Raw genomic sequence first — 14,764 nt, forward strand, 5'->3', positions numbered from 1 at the left:
TAGGGGGTTGGCACTTTTCTGCTGGCATGGCCACTGCGCCTTTAATGTCTACAACAGTCTGATGCTGCTGTTTATCTTCTGCGTCAGAGTGAAGTAATTGTTATGTGTGCGCAGTATGGTTATTCTGTTGTGAACCACCCTGTGGCCACATATAAAGGGCTGTGGCTCAGATCTGCTTTGTGTGGAAAAGGTCCAAGATTTACTCACTGGCATCCCCAAGGTTGGGCTGGGAATGTCTTCTGCCTGAAATCCTAGAGAGCTGCTGCCTGCCAGTGTTGGCAATACTGAGCTACAAGGCTGTGTCTTGTATTCTTTAGGGATGCAATGGCAAAGCTTCAGCTGTAGAGTTTCTATCTGTGATGAAGCCAAGGTGTTTTTACTCCCCAGCCAGAACTTGATGTTCCGGCACTTCTCAGGTAGGCGCCGTTGCCATTATAAGAGAATGAGGGAGGTGTCCATGGTGAGTTCTGGCACCTCTTTTTCTAGAAAAATAGCACTAGATCATGTAGCCATTAGTGTCTCAAGGGGAAGTGACAGTCCTGCACTGCAAGTGTAACTCTGTGGCTATGGTCAGTAACTTGTTTTACAGAGCTACTTAGAGGGCATCCTGTCTAATGGGATGAAAGAGGCCAGGTTAGCACTTAAGTCCCATTACTGCAGTAACCAGCCTTTCAGTGCATCTCTGGAGTGGCAGAGGCAGGTCTGGAACTTCCCGTTGTTGGTTCCTCCTAAATTGTGACCAGGTGAGGAATTGTGATTTGAAGCCTCAGTCCTCCATCAGGCAGCTATATTAAAGGTAAAGGGATTCCTGACCATTAGGTCCAGTCGTGACCGGCTCTGGGGTTGCGGCACTCATCTCACTTTATTGGCTGAGGGAGCTGGCGTACAGCTTCCAGGTCATGTGGCCAACATGACTAAGCCGCTTCTGGCGAACCATAGCAGCGCACGGAAACGCCGTTTACCTTCCCGCCAGAGGGGTACCTATTTATCTACTTGCACTTTGACGTGCTTTCGAACTGCTAGGTTGGCAGGAGCAGGGAACAAGCAACGGGAGCTCACCCCGTCGCGGGGATTCGAACCGCCGACCTTCTGATTGGCAAGTCCTAGACTCTGTGGTTGGTTAAAAGCCCTGATACATAACCTCAAATGAACAGTAGTGGAGGCAGCTTCCCAAGAATAAGTGCAGAAACACCCAGCCGCTTTCCTTGCCCTGGAGGCCAACTCAGGCAAACACTCAAGGAACTGTCTATATACAAATCATCTTTCCAAAAGCTGCTGGAAACACAGGTGCCCGAGAACAGGTAATTGACACCCAGTATGGTGTCATGGTTATAGTGTTGGACTAGGGGCTTGGAGACCAGGGTTCAAATCTCCACTCGGCCATGAAGCTCACTCACAGCTTGACCTTGGACCAGCCACTCCTTCTCAGTCTAGCCTACCTAACAGGGTTATTGTGATGATAAAATGGAGAGGGGAAGAGCCAATGTACACCACCTTGAGCTCCCCTCAGGTGGGCGCCATTGCCATTATAAGAGAACAAGGGAAGTGTTCATGGTGAGTTCCGGCACCTCTTTTTCTAGAAAAAATAGCACTGTGTATGTGTGTGTACGTGCAATGTTTTCTCTCAAACTCCAACCAAGAGAACTTATGAAATTATGGCATTCTCAGGGCCTGAGGGGGTGGAGTGGGGAAGCTGAGTTGTGTCTTCGGGACTGAAAATAGATTTGCCAACCATAGTTGCTGCTTGCTGCAGGGAGCATCCATGGGGACGCAGTTCTTCTGATCTTTGCTATACACTACAGTATACGTCATGGTCTAGCAGTCAAGAGTAAGTTCAGGAAACCAATGTAGTTCTCTGGATAGCAGCCAAGCTGTGACCTAAGAGATGCAAAGCTAATTTCAACCAAGTGGCTCTAGGCAAGTAATCATGTCTCTCCAGGGGCACCATTTGGGAGGGGGGTTGCCCCCTATACCGGTAACTCTTAGACCATATGTGATGATATTTCCAGCCAATGTACTGGTTCTATACATGGAGTATTCTAAGCAGTTGAAAGGCCTTTGTACCAGCTATGCCTGTTTATTTTGCATTATGAGAAAACCCTTTGTTTCAATGCTGTTATTGTTAAACTGTATGTTCTTGTCGTGCAAAGCTTCTTAGCAGCCCTTGCTAGAGCAGTGAACAAAAATAAATAAATGCAAAGGTATTTGTTAGAAAGTATCTTTGATTTTTTAAAAAATGATCTTGTGTGTGTTTTATTGCGTAATGGCAACTTTTGTGTGCATTTAAAGTGTGACACGAGGCTCACAGTCACTTTTAGTGTCATATATGACTACTCATCAATTGCCACCCGCACATTACGGAAAACCTCAAATTGGCACTGAGATTTAGTAAAATAGCTGAAGATGGTTGCTGATTTGCTGCTCCTTTCGATTAGCTCCCCAAAATGCAGGACAAGCCTAAGAGGGAACAAATTTCTGCTTTCCCACAGAATCAGTCAGATCCCATTAAACACCCATGCAAGGATTTTATTTTTTTTAAGAGCCTGCCTCCATAAAACCAGACGCCTGGGGCACTGTTGATGTGTGCATGGGGGAAGGGATGTCCTTGCCATTGGGCAGAGGGTTGCAGGGCACTGATTACTCCAGACAGACATGAGCAAACAGCACTCAGGTTCCCTCCCAAACCACATAAACAAAGCTTTGAAAGAGCAAAGAATAAACTAGGATAGCTTTGTCCTTTTTCTCACCCCGCTGCCTTTGCAAACACTCTTCTCTAGCTGAGCTGTGTCCTTTCTGTCGCCAGCCATGTTGCTTTCGTATAAGCAGAAGGACACCGTGTTAGTGAAGGCAGAAAAAGGGGCAGATGCTTGAAATCCCACCTCAAGCACATGCAGTTCTCAAGCACTATTAAACCCACCACCAATAGATCATCCCTAAAACGATAAGAAACTTGAAAAGCTACTGAAGATGTACAAAACGTTACAATTATATCCTCATCTTGCACAAGGAAGCCACCTGCCATTGGCTAATATGCCAAGAAAAACTAAGCAGGCCTGCCTTGACCTCTTAGAAGACCCTGTGTTAACAAGCTTTAAGTTCAGGCCATATTCATACAATGCGTTTCGTATTTTAACAGGGGCTTGGAAGAGAAGAGATAAAATATTTCCTTTAGAAAGCCGTTTTGGATTTCTGCCAGTTTTGGGGAAATGGAAAGTGTAAGAAATGAGTGGTATTGCTTCCCCATACAAATGGTGGCAACAATCTGAAAAGAAACAAAATTATTTCCGCACATAATTTGTATTATTGGAAGCTGCAAACACACACAGCCTACTGTGAAGTTTGGTGAACATTCCAGACTATAGGAGGGGGATTTTGCCTCCTCAAAACCCACTGGAGCATTACTATATATTATTATTATTATTATTATTATTATTATTATTATTATTATTATCATCATAATCATCATTATAATTAAAATTTGTATACCATCCTTCACCTGAAGATCACAGGGTGGTTCATAATAGTTGTTGTTTAGTCGTTTAGTCGTGTCCGACTCTTCGTGACCCCATGGACCATAGCACGCCAGGCACTCCTGTCTTGCACCGCCTCCCGCAGTTTGGTCAGACTCATAATAGTACCTTATATAAATGAGCTACTTCATTTTTGTAGCGTGTATGAAGGGTGGGTAGACATACATGGGTCTTGTTTGCATGACACAGGAAGCCAAACCTTTGCATAGTGAGAGATGGCAAGAGTGCGTAGCTCTTGGAGAGGAGCTCACAGTTGCTATATTCTTCCCTGGTGCTTTTAGCTGCTGTGCTGAGCTAAGCCAAGATGTGTCATCTGAACCGGGGCTTGTGGTTACGTAGTCTCATCACTAACCACAGTTCAGACGACATGTTAAACCAAACATTAGCTGAGCTCAGTGCAGTTTGGCAACATAAAGGACAAGGGAGAAGTAAAGCAGCTGAAAGCTTTTCCCTGGGGAGACTGCGTGGTCTCGCTAAGCTAAGGTTTGGCTTAGCATGTCTTGTGAACCAGGCCATTGTCAAATTATACATAAACAACAGTGTAATAGTTATACGTGAAAAGACACATAGAATGAACACTGGTCTGTGCACAAACCGGCCCTTGAACTGGAGCGAAAGTACAAACATTTCATTTTTATCCTACTTTTAAAGTTGGAATTATAAACGAACACCAAGCTTGCCACTCCCATGTTCATAACTCCCATAAAAGCAACACGGCAAATTTGCCCCATCCTTGCCCCATTAGGCCACCCAAGCCTGTACCACTTTCAGGCCAAGGAAATAATGCACCGGCAGCTAGAGGTTCGCTCACTGTAATGATCACTTTAGAAAGCTGCAACAAGAGGGCTCCTCCCGAGCATGGAAGGCAAATCATATGCTCTGTGGAAGGAGCTGATGGATGTAGACCAGGCTATACAAAGCAATTCCTGTCCCAACCTTCTCCATGGAATAGAATTTCCCCCATGTCTGCATCAGTAGTCCCTGTGCAGGTGAAAGTCTGGTGTGGGAAATACCTACATGATCTGGAGTATCTGAGAAATGGGTGCTTTCACTTGTTCCTGATACAGTAGGACAGTTGACCACATTGCTGCTGGTAGGGGGCTTTTGCTTTAGGTCATGCCACTGAGGTAATGTGCATCGGACCAAGGGCCGAGGCCAATGCCTGTCATACAAGAAGACATCGTATTTCCTGCCCGTGTGACCAGACCTTTCTGTGGTCTCACAAACTGGAATGGATGGCTTTGCCTTGGAGACTTCCCCACAGTTTGCAGGTTTAAGCAAGACTTGGCTTTGGTGCGGACCATTAAAATAGTTCCTAAGGCAATGGCAAACACTCCAGTGATACCTCAGGCCCAGCCTCAGGTAAGCTGACGCAATGCAGTCTCTCTTGCAGGCTCTCCCAGCGACATAAGGAAGATGGACTCCATGATACTACACAACCTGTCCACAGTAATAATTCTGAGACTCTATTCCTTGAAGCCAGGATCTTCATGCTCACTTCTTGGGGCTCTGAGTGCTTTGCGGGGAGCCCTGCACATAAGACATGATGGCGTTTTGAAGAAAGCTGACTCGCTGGGCTTCCTCATCCCTCATCCTGGAGATCTCTGCCTCACGAACCCGCAGCTTCTCCAGGAGGCTTGAGACTTCGCCCTCTTTGTCCAGTAGCGCCTCCCGGTGGTTGCTGGACAGAACTGCATAAAGAAGAACAAAGCATCAGCACACCAAGACCTCTGTGGTCCTCAGGATTCTGAAAATGCTCTTGGGGCTGGGCAAAGCTTTACACAGCAGTGGCAGAAAACCAGAAAGCCCCCATTGCCCGTATGATCTCTGCTGGTGGAGAAATCTGGGTTTCTTCTTTGAATGTAAACCTCCTAAAATGACAAAATGGACAAACCTCTCTCTTGCTAACTGTGACAAGTCACTCCCCCAGCTCCAAAGATGCTACTGGACAAGAGCTGCAATTGCACTGCTGTTTGGGGAGTTGGCATCTGGGATAGCTAGGAGGCAGAAATAAGAGAGGGTGCCCCGATCTTCTCAATCCTGTGGGCTGGATGTGACATTGTCCCCAGCTGGTAGACTGCAAAGGTTCCACCTTTCCACCTCTTGCTCATGTATGAGCCACTTAATCTTCTACTCCTGCCCTGCATCAAATGCTTCCATTTCTCTTTATGTCAGTTTGAGAGAGGCTGCCACATGGATTCCAGACAGCCCTCTCATTTCCTCCTCCTTTGCTGGGACTCTCCGTGAGCCATCTCTGCCTCCTCCAGTCCCAAACCTGCCAGCAAGAAGGAAGCAGGATGCAAAAGGTCCCATTTGTCAGACCCAGCTCCAAGGCATCAAAGGATGCAAAACGAAGGGCTACAAGAGTGCTTGATGGAGTTGGAAACAAATCACCTTGGTCTCACAGGCATGGCATACCACCCTGTTTCTTGCAGCTTCTGAGGAAGCAGAGGCACACCATTCCCTACCTTTCAGCTGTCGCTCCAGGGCTGCAATCTTCTCCTGCAGCCCTTCCTGTGCTGTCCTCTCGGCCTCAAGGTGCCCTATCTTCTCCTGCAGCCCTACTCGCACTTTGTTGATCTCAGTTACCTTCTCCTGTTCCTTGCTGCTCAACTCCTGCCATACGAAATACAGGCGACAAAGCAAGTCAAGAGGGCTGCAGGCTGAGTATGAACCATTTTAAAAGCTCAGAGGAGCTGCCCATCCCATCCCTTCCCTGTACTTACATCTACCATCTCTTACAGACCCCCAATTCTACACCAATTCAATACTCCAGTCAGCAGAAATTGCATGGGTTTGAAAATTTAATCTGGCAGTGAAGGATGCCCTACCCCCACTTTTCCCACTTTATATTATTATTATTACTACTACTACTACTTAGGGAATTTATATACCACTCAATCACCATGGCCTCCAAACCACACTCTCCATTCACCTGCTGAAGTTCTTCCACCCGCCTCTTGAGCCCTTCCACTTGTAGGCTCAGGTGGCCCTCCTTAGACTGGGCCTCAGCCACTGCTTGCTTTTGCTGCAGGCAGTAATTCTGAGCCTCGTCGCGGGACTGCATCATCAGCCGCAGCTTCTCCTCCAGGTGCTCCTGTCGCTGTTGCTGCAAATTCCAAAATGGGGGTGTGAGAGGAGGGGGTGGGAAATCAACTGCTTGAAATTTTATACATAACACCGGCATGCACTAATTAGGGCTGTCGTCCAGTTAAGGAAAACCTCCACCCATTATTAGTGCAAATTTTAATCCTTTAGTTATTTGACTGAAATTGCATACAACTTTTGAAAAAGCCATAGTTGTGAAGCAAAAAGCATAGATTGTGGGCTCATGTTAGCCATGTGTGTGTTTGAGAAAGGGGAATTCCTATTTCTAAAACCGTGCTTGCCACCTGCAGTTTTTGGAAGTAGCAATACAATGTGATGTTGAATTCGCTTCCAAGCGTGCAGTTCTGCAACATAAATTTTGCTGTTCTGCAGAGGCAAGAAAACATGAAGCTGCCACTGAAAATGCCAACACTCCCCCACCACTCCAAAATGGTTATCCCCTCTCTCTCAAACTGGTTTCACACCCTGATGCTATGACACAGAGAGTTTCCCGGCCCTGTTTCCACATCACTGGGTGCCACTTGTTTGTTTGGGGAAACACAATGATGTGATACGATGTAGGCAGTACAACGCATTATGGATGGAATGAGGACAAGTCAAGTGGTTTGCTGCTGTTGCGGCTTCTGCAACCACCCACCCCCTTTGTTTCTTATAACATGTAGCTCCACCCTCAGCACCCAGCTGTGCTCACCTCTTCCAACCTGGCTTGGTTCTTGGCTTTGATGAGCTCTTCCTCAATCTGGCCTCGCTCTACAAGGGCAGCGGCTTTCACTCGGCTCAATTCCTAATTACAAAAGCAAAAAAGGGCATTAGGTGACAACTTCGGGTTAAGAATCTTGATGTCACTTCAGCTTTCCTAAGCGATGTCATCCGACAGGATGTATTTGGATGGAAGATCCTAGAGGAGGTCGAAAAACAACGGAGGATAGGGACTGGGTATGTTTTTCACACAAAGGTTGGCTATGGCAGTAAGCAGCTTATGGCTGGGACTTGGTACCTTGCGGCGGATCTGCTGCCGTTCCACTCACCTCCTCAAGCCCTATGCGGATGGCTTCCAGCCTCTGGATGCGCTCCTGCAGGGACCGCTCACTTGCCTCCATGTGATGGTTCAGGTGATCTACCTGCATTATGAATGGCACAAAGGAAGGGGGTACATAACAGCATCTGAGCACCATCTAGTGCAGGCATCCCCAAACTTTGGCCCTTCAGATGTTTTGGACTACAATTCCCATCATCCCTGACCACTGGTCCTGTTAGCTAGGGATCTTGGGACTTGTAGGCCAAAACATCTGGAGGGCCGCAGTTTGGGGGTGCCTGATCTAGTGTAACCCCTTCAGCAAATAGAGACCTTCTCATTCTCAGCTCAGAAAGGGATGTTGGACTCCACTCTGTCCCAAACGGTTTTGGAGCAAAGCCTTCCTTTCAATATATATACACAAATGGACTGACCTCCTGATAAGAAATGAGGACTGATTCAGACTATGGAGCTTCTGCTTAGAGTCAGTCTAACCCAGCAAGCCACACAGGCTAATTGGGAGATCCCTCAAGGGGAAATGTATTTCCCCTGCCCCAGACTCTTGGGAAGTAAGATCTGAAATGTGGGAACCATTGTGAAAGCATCCAGTCCTTTGTATGGAGAAGAGGAAAATGGAGATTGCAATTGGGGAATTCCCCCTCCAAAAGGGAACAAAAGGCCTTTCCACCCTCCCCCCACCTCCCCACTGCTTAGGGCAGGCATCCCCAAACTGCGGCCCTCCAGATGTTTTGGCCTACAACTCCCATGATCCCTAGCTAACAGGACCAGTGGACGGGGAAGATGGGAATTGTAGTCCAAAACATCTGGAGGGCTGAAGTTTGGGGATGCCTGGCTTAGGGCTTTGCTGTCCCCCTGGGGGCACCCCCTTCCTTTTCTCTTCATTCAGTCATGTGAAATGGGAAAGGGACTGAAACCTCTTGTAGGAAAAACACTGCAACCCTACATCTTATGCAGCAAGATGCTAACTAAACAAAGGAATTAAATTTTCACCTGAGACAGAGAGTTCACTTGAGTCAGCTCTGCCTCCTTGAGAAGGGATCTGTGTTTGTCTTCTTATCACGCCACACCCCCCCTTTCCCCAGGGAGCATAGCTGCCAAGTTATCCCTTTTTTTAAGGGATTTTCCCTTATGCTGAATAGGCTTCCTCGCGAGAAAGGGGAAAACTTGGCAGCTATGCCAGGGAGGCTGCTGAAGGACTTGGCCGCCCTCAACCTCACCTCCTTCAGCCGAAGGGACTCTGCATCTTCAAGGATCTGCTTGAACCTCTTCTTCTCCATCTCCAAACGCTCTGAAGATAAGCAGAGAGAACTACAATGAGGTGCCAGCTGCTTGATCCTTCACCCGTTCACCTCTTCTGGGGAATCCAGACTCCATCTTACACTCAACCGTTCCAGACTCCCCAAATCCGGCTCACCTTCAGCCTGTACAGCCCTCAGCTTCATTTCTGCAGTTCTGTGGGTCAGGTCCTCCTTCACCTGGAAGAGCTGTTCCTGCTGTGCTTTGCACCTTCTTTCCAGGTCGTCCACCTAGAAGGAAGCCACTCTCATGATACCCAGGCAAGCCCAGTCTCTGCACCCTGGACTGCTGGGGCAAGGGGAAGAGGCAGGAGCCTGGCGGCAGGAAAAGAAGAAGATGGGTTGTCAAGAGTTCCTGGTGTGTGTGTGTCAGGTAAGCTACCCATTGCAGGTACTCAAGCCATTCTCTTACCTGATTCTTGAGCAGGAGATTCTTCTCATGGGCTGCTGAAAGTTCTCGCTGAAGTGTTGCCTCTCGATTAGCAGATGCCTACAAAGGCAGGCAGTGGAAACTATCAGTTCTTCTTCCCCTACTTTTCTTCTATCCTCCTCACATACCCCCTATGTAGCACTGCTTCCCATACTACCACCACCACATCAGCTCTGGGCACCTTTCCCAACAAAGTCCTCCATGCTGAGGCATCAGGTAGTGCCACCTGCCACTTGCTCAGCCACGGATGGCCCCAGTCTGCCCAGTCTGCCCAGATCACCCCGGCCTACCATTTTGTGTTGCTGCAACTCTTTGACCTGGCTCTCAACCAGCCTCGCCTGCTCCTGCTTTGCCATACTCAGCAGCTCTCCCAGGTTGCACACCTTCTGCTCGGACAAAGCCAAAGCGGCCTCCGTCATTTGGAGCCTGCAAGGCAGGAAGTGTCACATGAACCGCTCCAGAGCTATGCTCAAGACTGCAGTAGATTAGGGACATTCAGCAAAGCAAACGCCCGAGCGCTTGTGGCCAGAATCAGGTGGTGGAGGAGACAAATTGGCCTGCATAATCGCTTTCAACCTGAAGACCTTACCAGCCACAAAACCCCATACGTGGAGTGGAGGAGACATTCTCAAGAGGAGTTAACCCGGTATAACAAACTTTCACGGGGTTTTCAGGGATGAGGAATTTGATGCCCTCCCGATATTTGTTGGACTACAACTCCCATCATCCCTCACCACTAGCCAGGCTGGCTAGGGCCCGACAACATCTGGAAGGCCACATGCTCTCCGTACCTCCGAGAAATATGTACTTAGATCAACATCAACTCTATGATTTTATGATTCGATGATAAACAGGGCCTGTTCTCGCTTGACTATCGCCTCACCACCCCAGGATGAACATCAACCATTGTGTGTGAAGGATCATAATGTGTTTTTGATAGATATTTTTAAAATATAATAAATGTAAATGTAAATACTAACCTAATTGAAATACTGTATTACTTGTAAGCCACCTTGGAGGAATGTAAATTGTGATAACTAAATAGACAGCATATCCATTTTATTCTACAGGATGCTGGAAAACCATTTCAGCATTCATGCGACAAAGGTCAAGTCCAATGTATTTCTCCAGGCATATACTACGACAGAAATCTTCCACCTTTTGAGACTTGGGACCACCTTCTGCCAAGACATGCATTTGGGGACCCACCTCTTAATTTTTAGCTGCATTTCTGCATAGTGGTAGTGCAGTTGGTGTGACTCGCTCTAGATCAAATTGTGATCCAGTAGGGAGTCCCAGTAGCGAGCGAGAACAAGATGGTGTATTAGATGGGTCACACCATCCATTTAAAACTCTCTTAGACGATTTTAACAGTCATGGCTTCCCCCTAAGAAACCTGGGAACTGGCTAAGGGCGCTGGGAACTGTAGCTCCGCGAGGAGCTGCCTAACAGCTCTCAGCAACCCAAACTACAGTTCCCAGAATTCTTTGGAGGAAGCCGTGACTATTAAAGTGGTATAAGAGGGCTTTAATTGGATGGTGTGGGTGTAGCTCTTTAGACTGAGATTCCGTTTGAGCCAGATATCTGGTTGGAAATTAAATCCTGATTTATCCGACCGCCTTGCCCAACAGGTTTCCAAAAAGTTGCTGCTCCTTACTTTGCTTGTAGTGAGTTCAACACGGAATGTCGCTCCATCAGGGCCTCTTGCAACTGCCCAATTCGTGTCGCTGATACCCTGCAGCATGGAGAAGAGAGGCAATATCCAGGTATGGGACTATCCGTAAAATATATTTTGTAGCAAGAGCAGGGAAGGGGGCAGCCAAGTTGTGGCAAAAGTACTGGCTAAAATAGGACAAACAGTGACAAGCAGAAGGTAGATTCTTAGAAATCCTTTAAAAAAACAACAACCCACAGCATACTTTGTAAATAGTTCCTATGGGAGAAGTAATGCTTTACAAGGGTTCAGCACTCTGAATAACCTGCTTTGATATTTTTGTGAGCTGCTTTTGACTGTATGAGGAAAGGCGGGTACAAACTCCCCCCTGAAGGGCCAGTACTTTTATTTAAGACACACCTAATTGATATGAAAATACACAGCACATTGTATAGAGGGGCTTAAAGTGAGAAAAATGCAGGGGCCCCATGGGCGTGTAGCTTGCAAACTGTTATCAAATGCCTGCCTTTCTCTACACGCCCAGTAAAGGAGGAGGGGAGTACAAGCTGGGTTCACAGGACCAGATAAGGGAGAAGGGTGTATTGCATTTGGAAAACATGTGTTTTTGTAGTTAAGGAAATAAGGTGTTGGCCTGTTTTTGACTGTATAAAAGTATTGTAAATCCACAATTCAGTGTGCAGGTTGCGAGCTGATTGCACTGCACCATTTACTTAGCATATGCTGAGCAAATAAATCTTGTTGTATCCTGCCTGGCATGTTGCCTCTTTGTGTGGTTCCATTGCTCCTAATACCCGGGTGGGACTTAGGTCCTACATTTCTGGGGGCTCGTCCGGGATTTGTACAGGACATTTGGACCCACACAAGGGCAGGTCCGACCTCCCCGGTCCGGTTGGGGGCCGCGGAGCCGCTGCTTGATGTTTCAGCGCGCACCAGGTGCTTGTGGCTGGGAAACTGAAAGCAAGTATCCGCGATCGCTGCCGTGCCGTGGATGAGTGGAGTGACAAGGAATGGAGCCGGCTGAAGGAAAGAGACTGTCTCAACCCCGCAGGATGGGTGAGTAAGGGACCCCGCAGCAGAGGTAGGGGCAAGAGGCCTGATCAGCCTCGTGGAAGTGGTCTAGTAGGCACGCAGTAGAGGTAAGACGTGACCGAACCATCCTTCCATAAGGGACGGAGTAAAACGCGTAAAGGTAAACGCGTAAAGGTAAACGCGTAAGGTAAAAATAAATTTAAATAAATAAATAAATAAAAATAAAGAAATGAATAAAAAAAATGGGAAGGTAAAAGGGAACCAGGTTAGGTTGGGAGGCTGTTTGTGTGAGGCGCCTATATGCATGGAGTGTGAAAGAGTGGGGGACCGTAGAGGAAACCCAAAACTGAGTGTGGGTCTCTGCCTTGGCAGAGACCGGACTGGGCAGTAGTGCGTTTCCTGCGTGTGGGCGACCACCCAGGCCACGAAACCCAGGTGCGAGTGTGTGAGTGCAGTGAATAATTGAGGTGAAGGGAAAATGGGGGGAGGCTCATCAACCCCAGTGTATAAGAGTTTGATGGAACAAGCAAATTCCTTAAAATGAAGGAAAGATATATATATGGTTATATGTTACATGTTGTCTGTTATGTGTGTTTGTTAAGTATATGTGAGTCTGTTCCTTGTCTCTGTCAAAAGGCCAGACAGAAACCCATAAATAATTAGAGAAAAATCCAGCCTGAGAGTCTGTATGTTAGAGATCTCTGTTTTTTCTTGAAGTAAATAAGAGCTGTACTCAAGACTGAAAATGTTCAAGGGATTTGTTTAAATTTGGCCATAATATCCACAGATAGTTATAATTGCAAGCTTGCTCTAAAATTTTTAGTTTAAAGAAGCCATGTTGGACCTGATCAATCTTAAACATGGCAATGTAAGAATGAGGTGTGCAAAGGTTTTGTTATTTGAAAAGGGCTCCAAAATAGAGTCTTCCTCTAAGTGGTAGAAAGGAAAGGAAAGAATTCCTGTACGTGTTAAACTGTGTTCTGAGAGGGGGATTGCCCCCCCTTGCAATTAAAGAGGAAAGAAATTTGGAGCTTATGGGGAATGTTTAGTTGGAATTGAGTTTATGAGAGAGCTAATTTACCGTCATGTTCTATTCTACTTTGAAATGTGCTTTGAATTTAGCCTAATGTTTTTAATACGGCGTGCCTTCTAGGAAAATATTATTAAAGGTGGAGGCTCCATAGCCAGCAATTGTCTACCTGAATCCAGTTTTAGCTTTGGTTCAATTGGGCAGAAGGGCTCCTACAGTTTCTGTGAGAGCAGCCAGGATTTACTAATAAGTAAACTTACTCCCAAGTAAGCTTCCTTTCATGGGAAAGCTAAAAGGGAGGGGGGAAAGTATTGCTAGGAACTCCATTTGGTGTGAAAAGTACTCACCCCTTCTCAGTTTCTGTATGTGCTTATTTAACCCTTAGTTACTCCTATCCTTTGCGTTAGGCATACCATGCAAGTGAGGAAGATTCTTCTCTAGAAAATTCACCCAACCTGGGTATCTTATGTGTTATAAGCATCCCTTAGACTTTTTAGTTTAAGGAAGTAACTTCTGTCTTGAACTGTTTATCTTAAGGGTTGTTAAAGGCTTCTATATAAATATTGGTATTTTTATCTTCCCCTTCTTATTTTCCTAGTACACTTGTGTGCTTGCATGATAGGGCATAGCCTGGGATTCCTTTCCCAGTTTTATGTCTGTATTTAAATGTATGTGTCTCTCTGGTAGCACAAATCTTGCTGTGAACCCTGTATTTTAGAGCAGTGGTTCCCAATTAGCTAATTACTGAGGACCCCCTACTTTTGAAATTTTTGATAACTCTATAGTAGTTACCTCTGCAAAGCAAGTTTTTGAACAAAATGTGGGGTAGCTCCTAATAAGCAATGGATTTTAGGGATACTAAAAACAGATTAGGGCTGGGTGATAGCTGGTTTTCAACATCATGGTATATCAGCAGCTTATATCCTGATAAACCATGATGTGTGCCCCCCCCAAATATGGACCAGGCGGTGGTAGGGGGTGGGGGAAAGTCTAACAGAGACCTCACCCCTCGCTGGCTCATGCTGGAGGCAAGGTGGGGGTTAAACTTCCCACTTGAGGGGAATGCAACTGCATACCTCTCAATGGAGAACTGGGACAGAGCTTGCATTTCCCCAGCTGAGCAGCCGCAATCCCACACCTGCTTGCGTGCAGAGGGACTCGGGAGGCAGCAGTTTCACCCATGATACACCGCTGAGTGAAGCCGTAGTTGCAGTCTGTCCCTCATGCTGGTCCTGGGCAATGTATCAGCCAGGCCTAGTGGGGTTGAGGGAAGGAGCAGCCACAGAGGTTGGATGAGGGGGGAGGAAGCAGAGTCACTTCCACCGCATGGTTTGAGTGGAAGGGGATGAGGGGGTACCGGTACTTCAAGCCGCCATCAGCAGGGCAGCGAGCGGTGGCAGCCAGTGAAGATACATGCCCACTGTGGCTGCTGCTGCTTTCTTGCTGATTAAGAAAGGCTGCTTTGCCTCAGTGAGAAGGGAAGGTAGTGCCATGGTGCCTTGAAGTGAGGATGATCTGTCAGTGTGAGGGGAAGGCAGGGTTTCGCAATCGGCTGCCCTGTTTTCCCTCAGCCTGAGGAGTGAAACATTGCTATGTATTGGCAGGTCAAAATTTTTTATTGCGATGGATTC

At 47.0% G+C, this 14,764-nt stretch overlaps 1 protein-coding gene across 5 annotated transcripts in view; it reads right to left on the minus strand.

Moving 5' to 3' along the window:
- Positions 1 to 1,086: 1,086 nt before the first annotated feature.
- LRRC45 (leucine rich repeat containing 45) overlaps positions 1,087 to 14,764 on the minus strand; it is a 29,426-nt gene continuing 15,748 nt past the window's right edge. For all 5 annotated transcript variants that reach the window (XM_035104272.2, XM_035104273.2, XM_035104274.2 and 2 more), the window contains 10 exons: positions 11,057 to 11,134; positions 9,690 to 9,825; positions 9,382 to 9,459; positions 9,089 to 9,200; positions 8,892 to 8,962; positions 7,667 to 7,759; positions 7,330 to 7,422; positions 6,466 to 6,639; positions 5,999 to 6,146; positions 1,087 to 5,221 (listed from right to left, as the gene is read on the minus strand). In XM_035104272.2, the coding sequence (XP_034960163.2) occupies positions 5,025 to 5,221; positions 5,999 to 6,146; positions 6,466 to 6,639; positions 7,330 to 7,422; positions 7,667 to 7,759; positions 8,892 to 8,962; positions 9,089 to 9,200; positions 9,382 to 9,459; positions 9,690 to 9,825; positions 11,057 to 11,134 (1,180 nt within the window). In that variant the 3' untranslated portion in view covers positions 1,087 to 5,024. The remainder of the gene's footprint in view (positions 5,222 to 5,998; positions 6,147 to 6,465; positions 6,640 to 7,329; positions 7,423 to 7,666; positions 7,760 to 8,891; positions 8,963 to 9,088; positions 9,201 to 9,381; positions 9,460 to 9,689; positions 9,826 to 11,056; positions 11,135 to 14,764) is intronic.

This window comes from Zootoca vivipara, chromosome 2 (assembly GCF_963506605.1).
Source record: "Zootoca vivipara chromosome 2, rZooViv1.1, whole genome shotgun sequence".
NCBI lineage: Eukaryota > Metazoa > Chordata > Lepidosauria > Squamata > Lacertidae > Zootoca > Zootoca vivipara.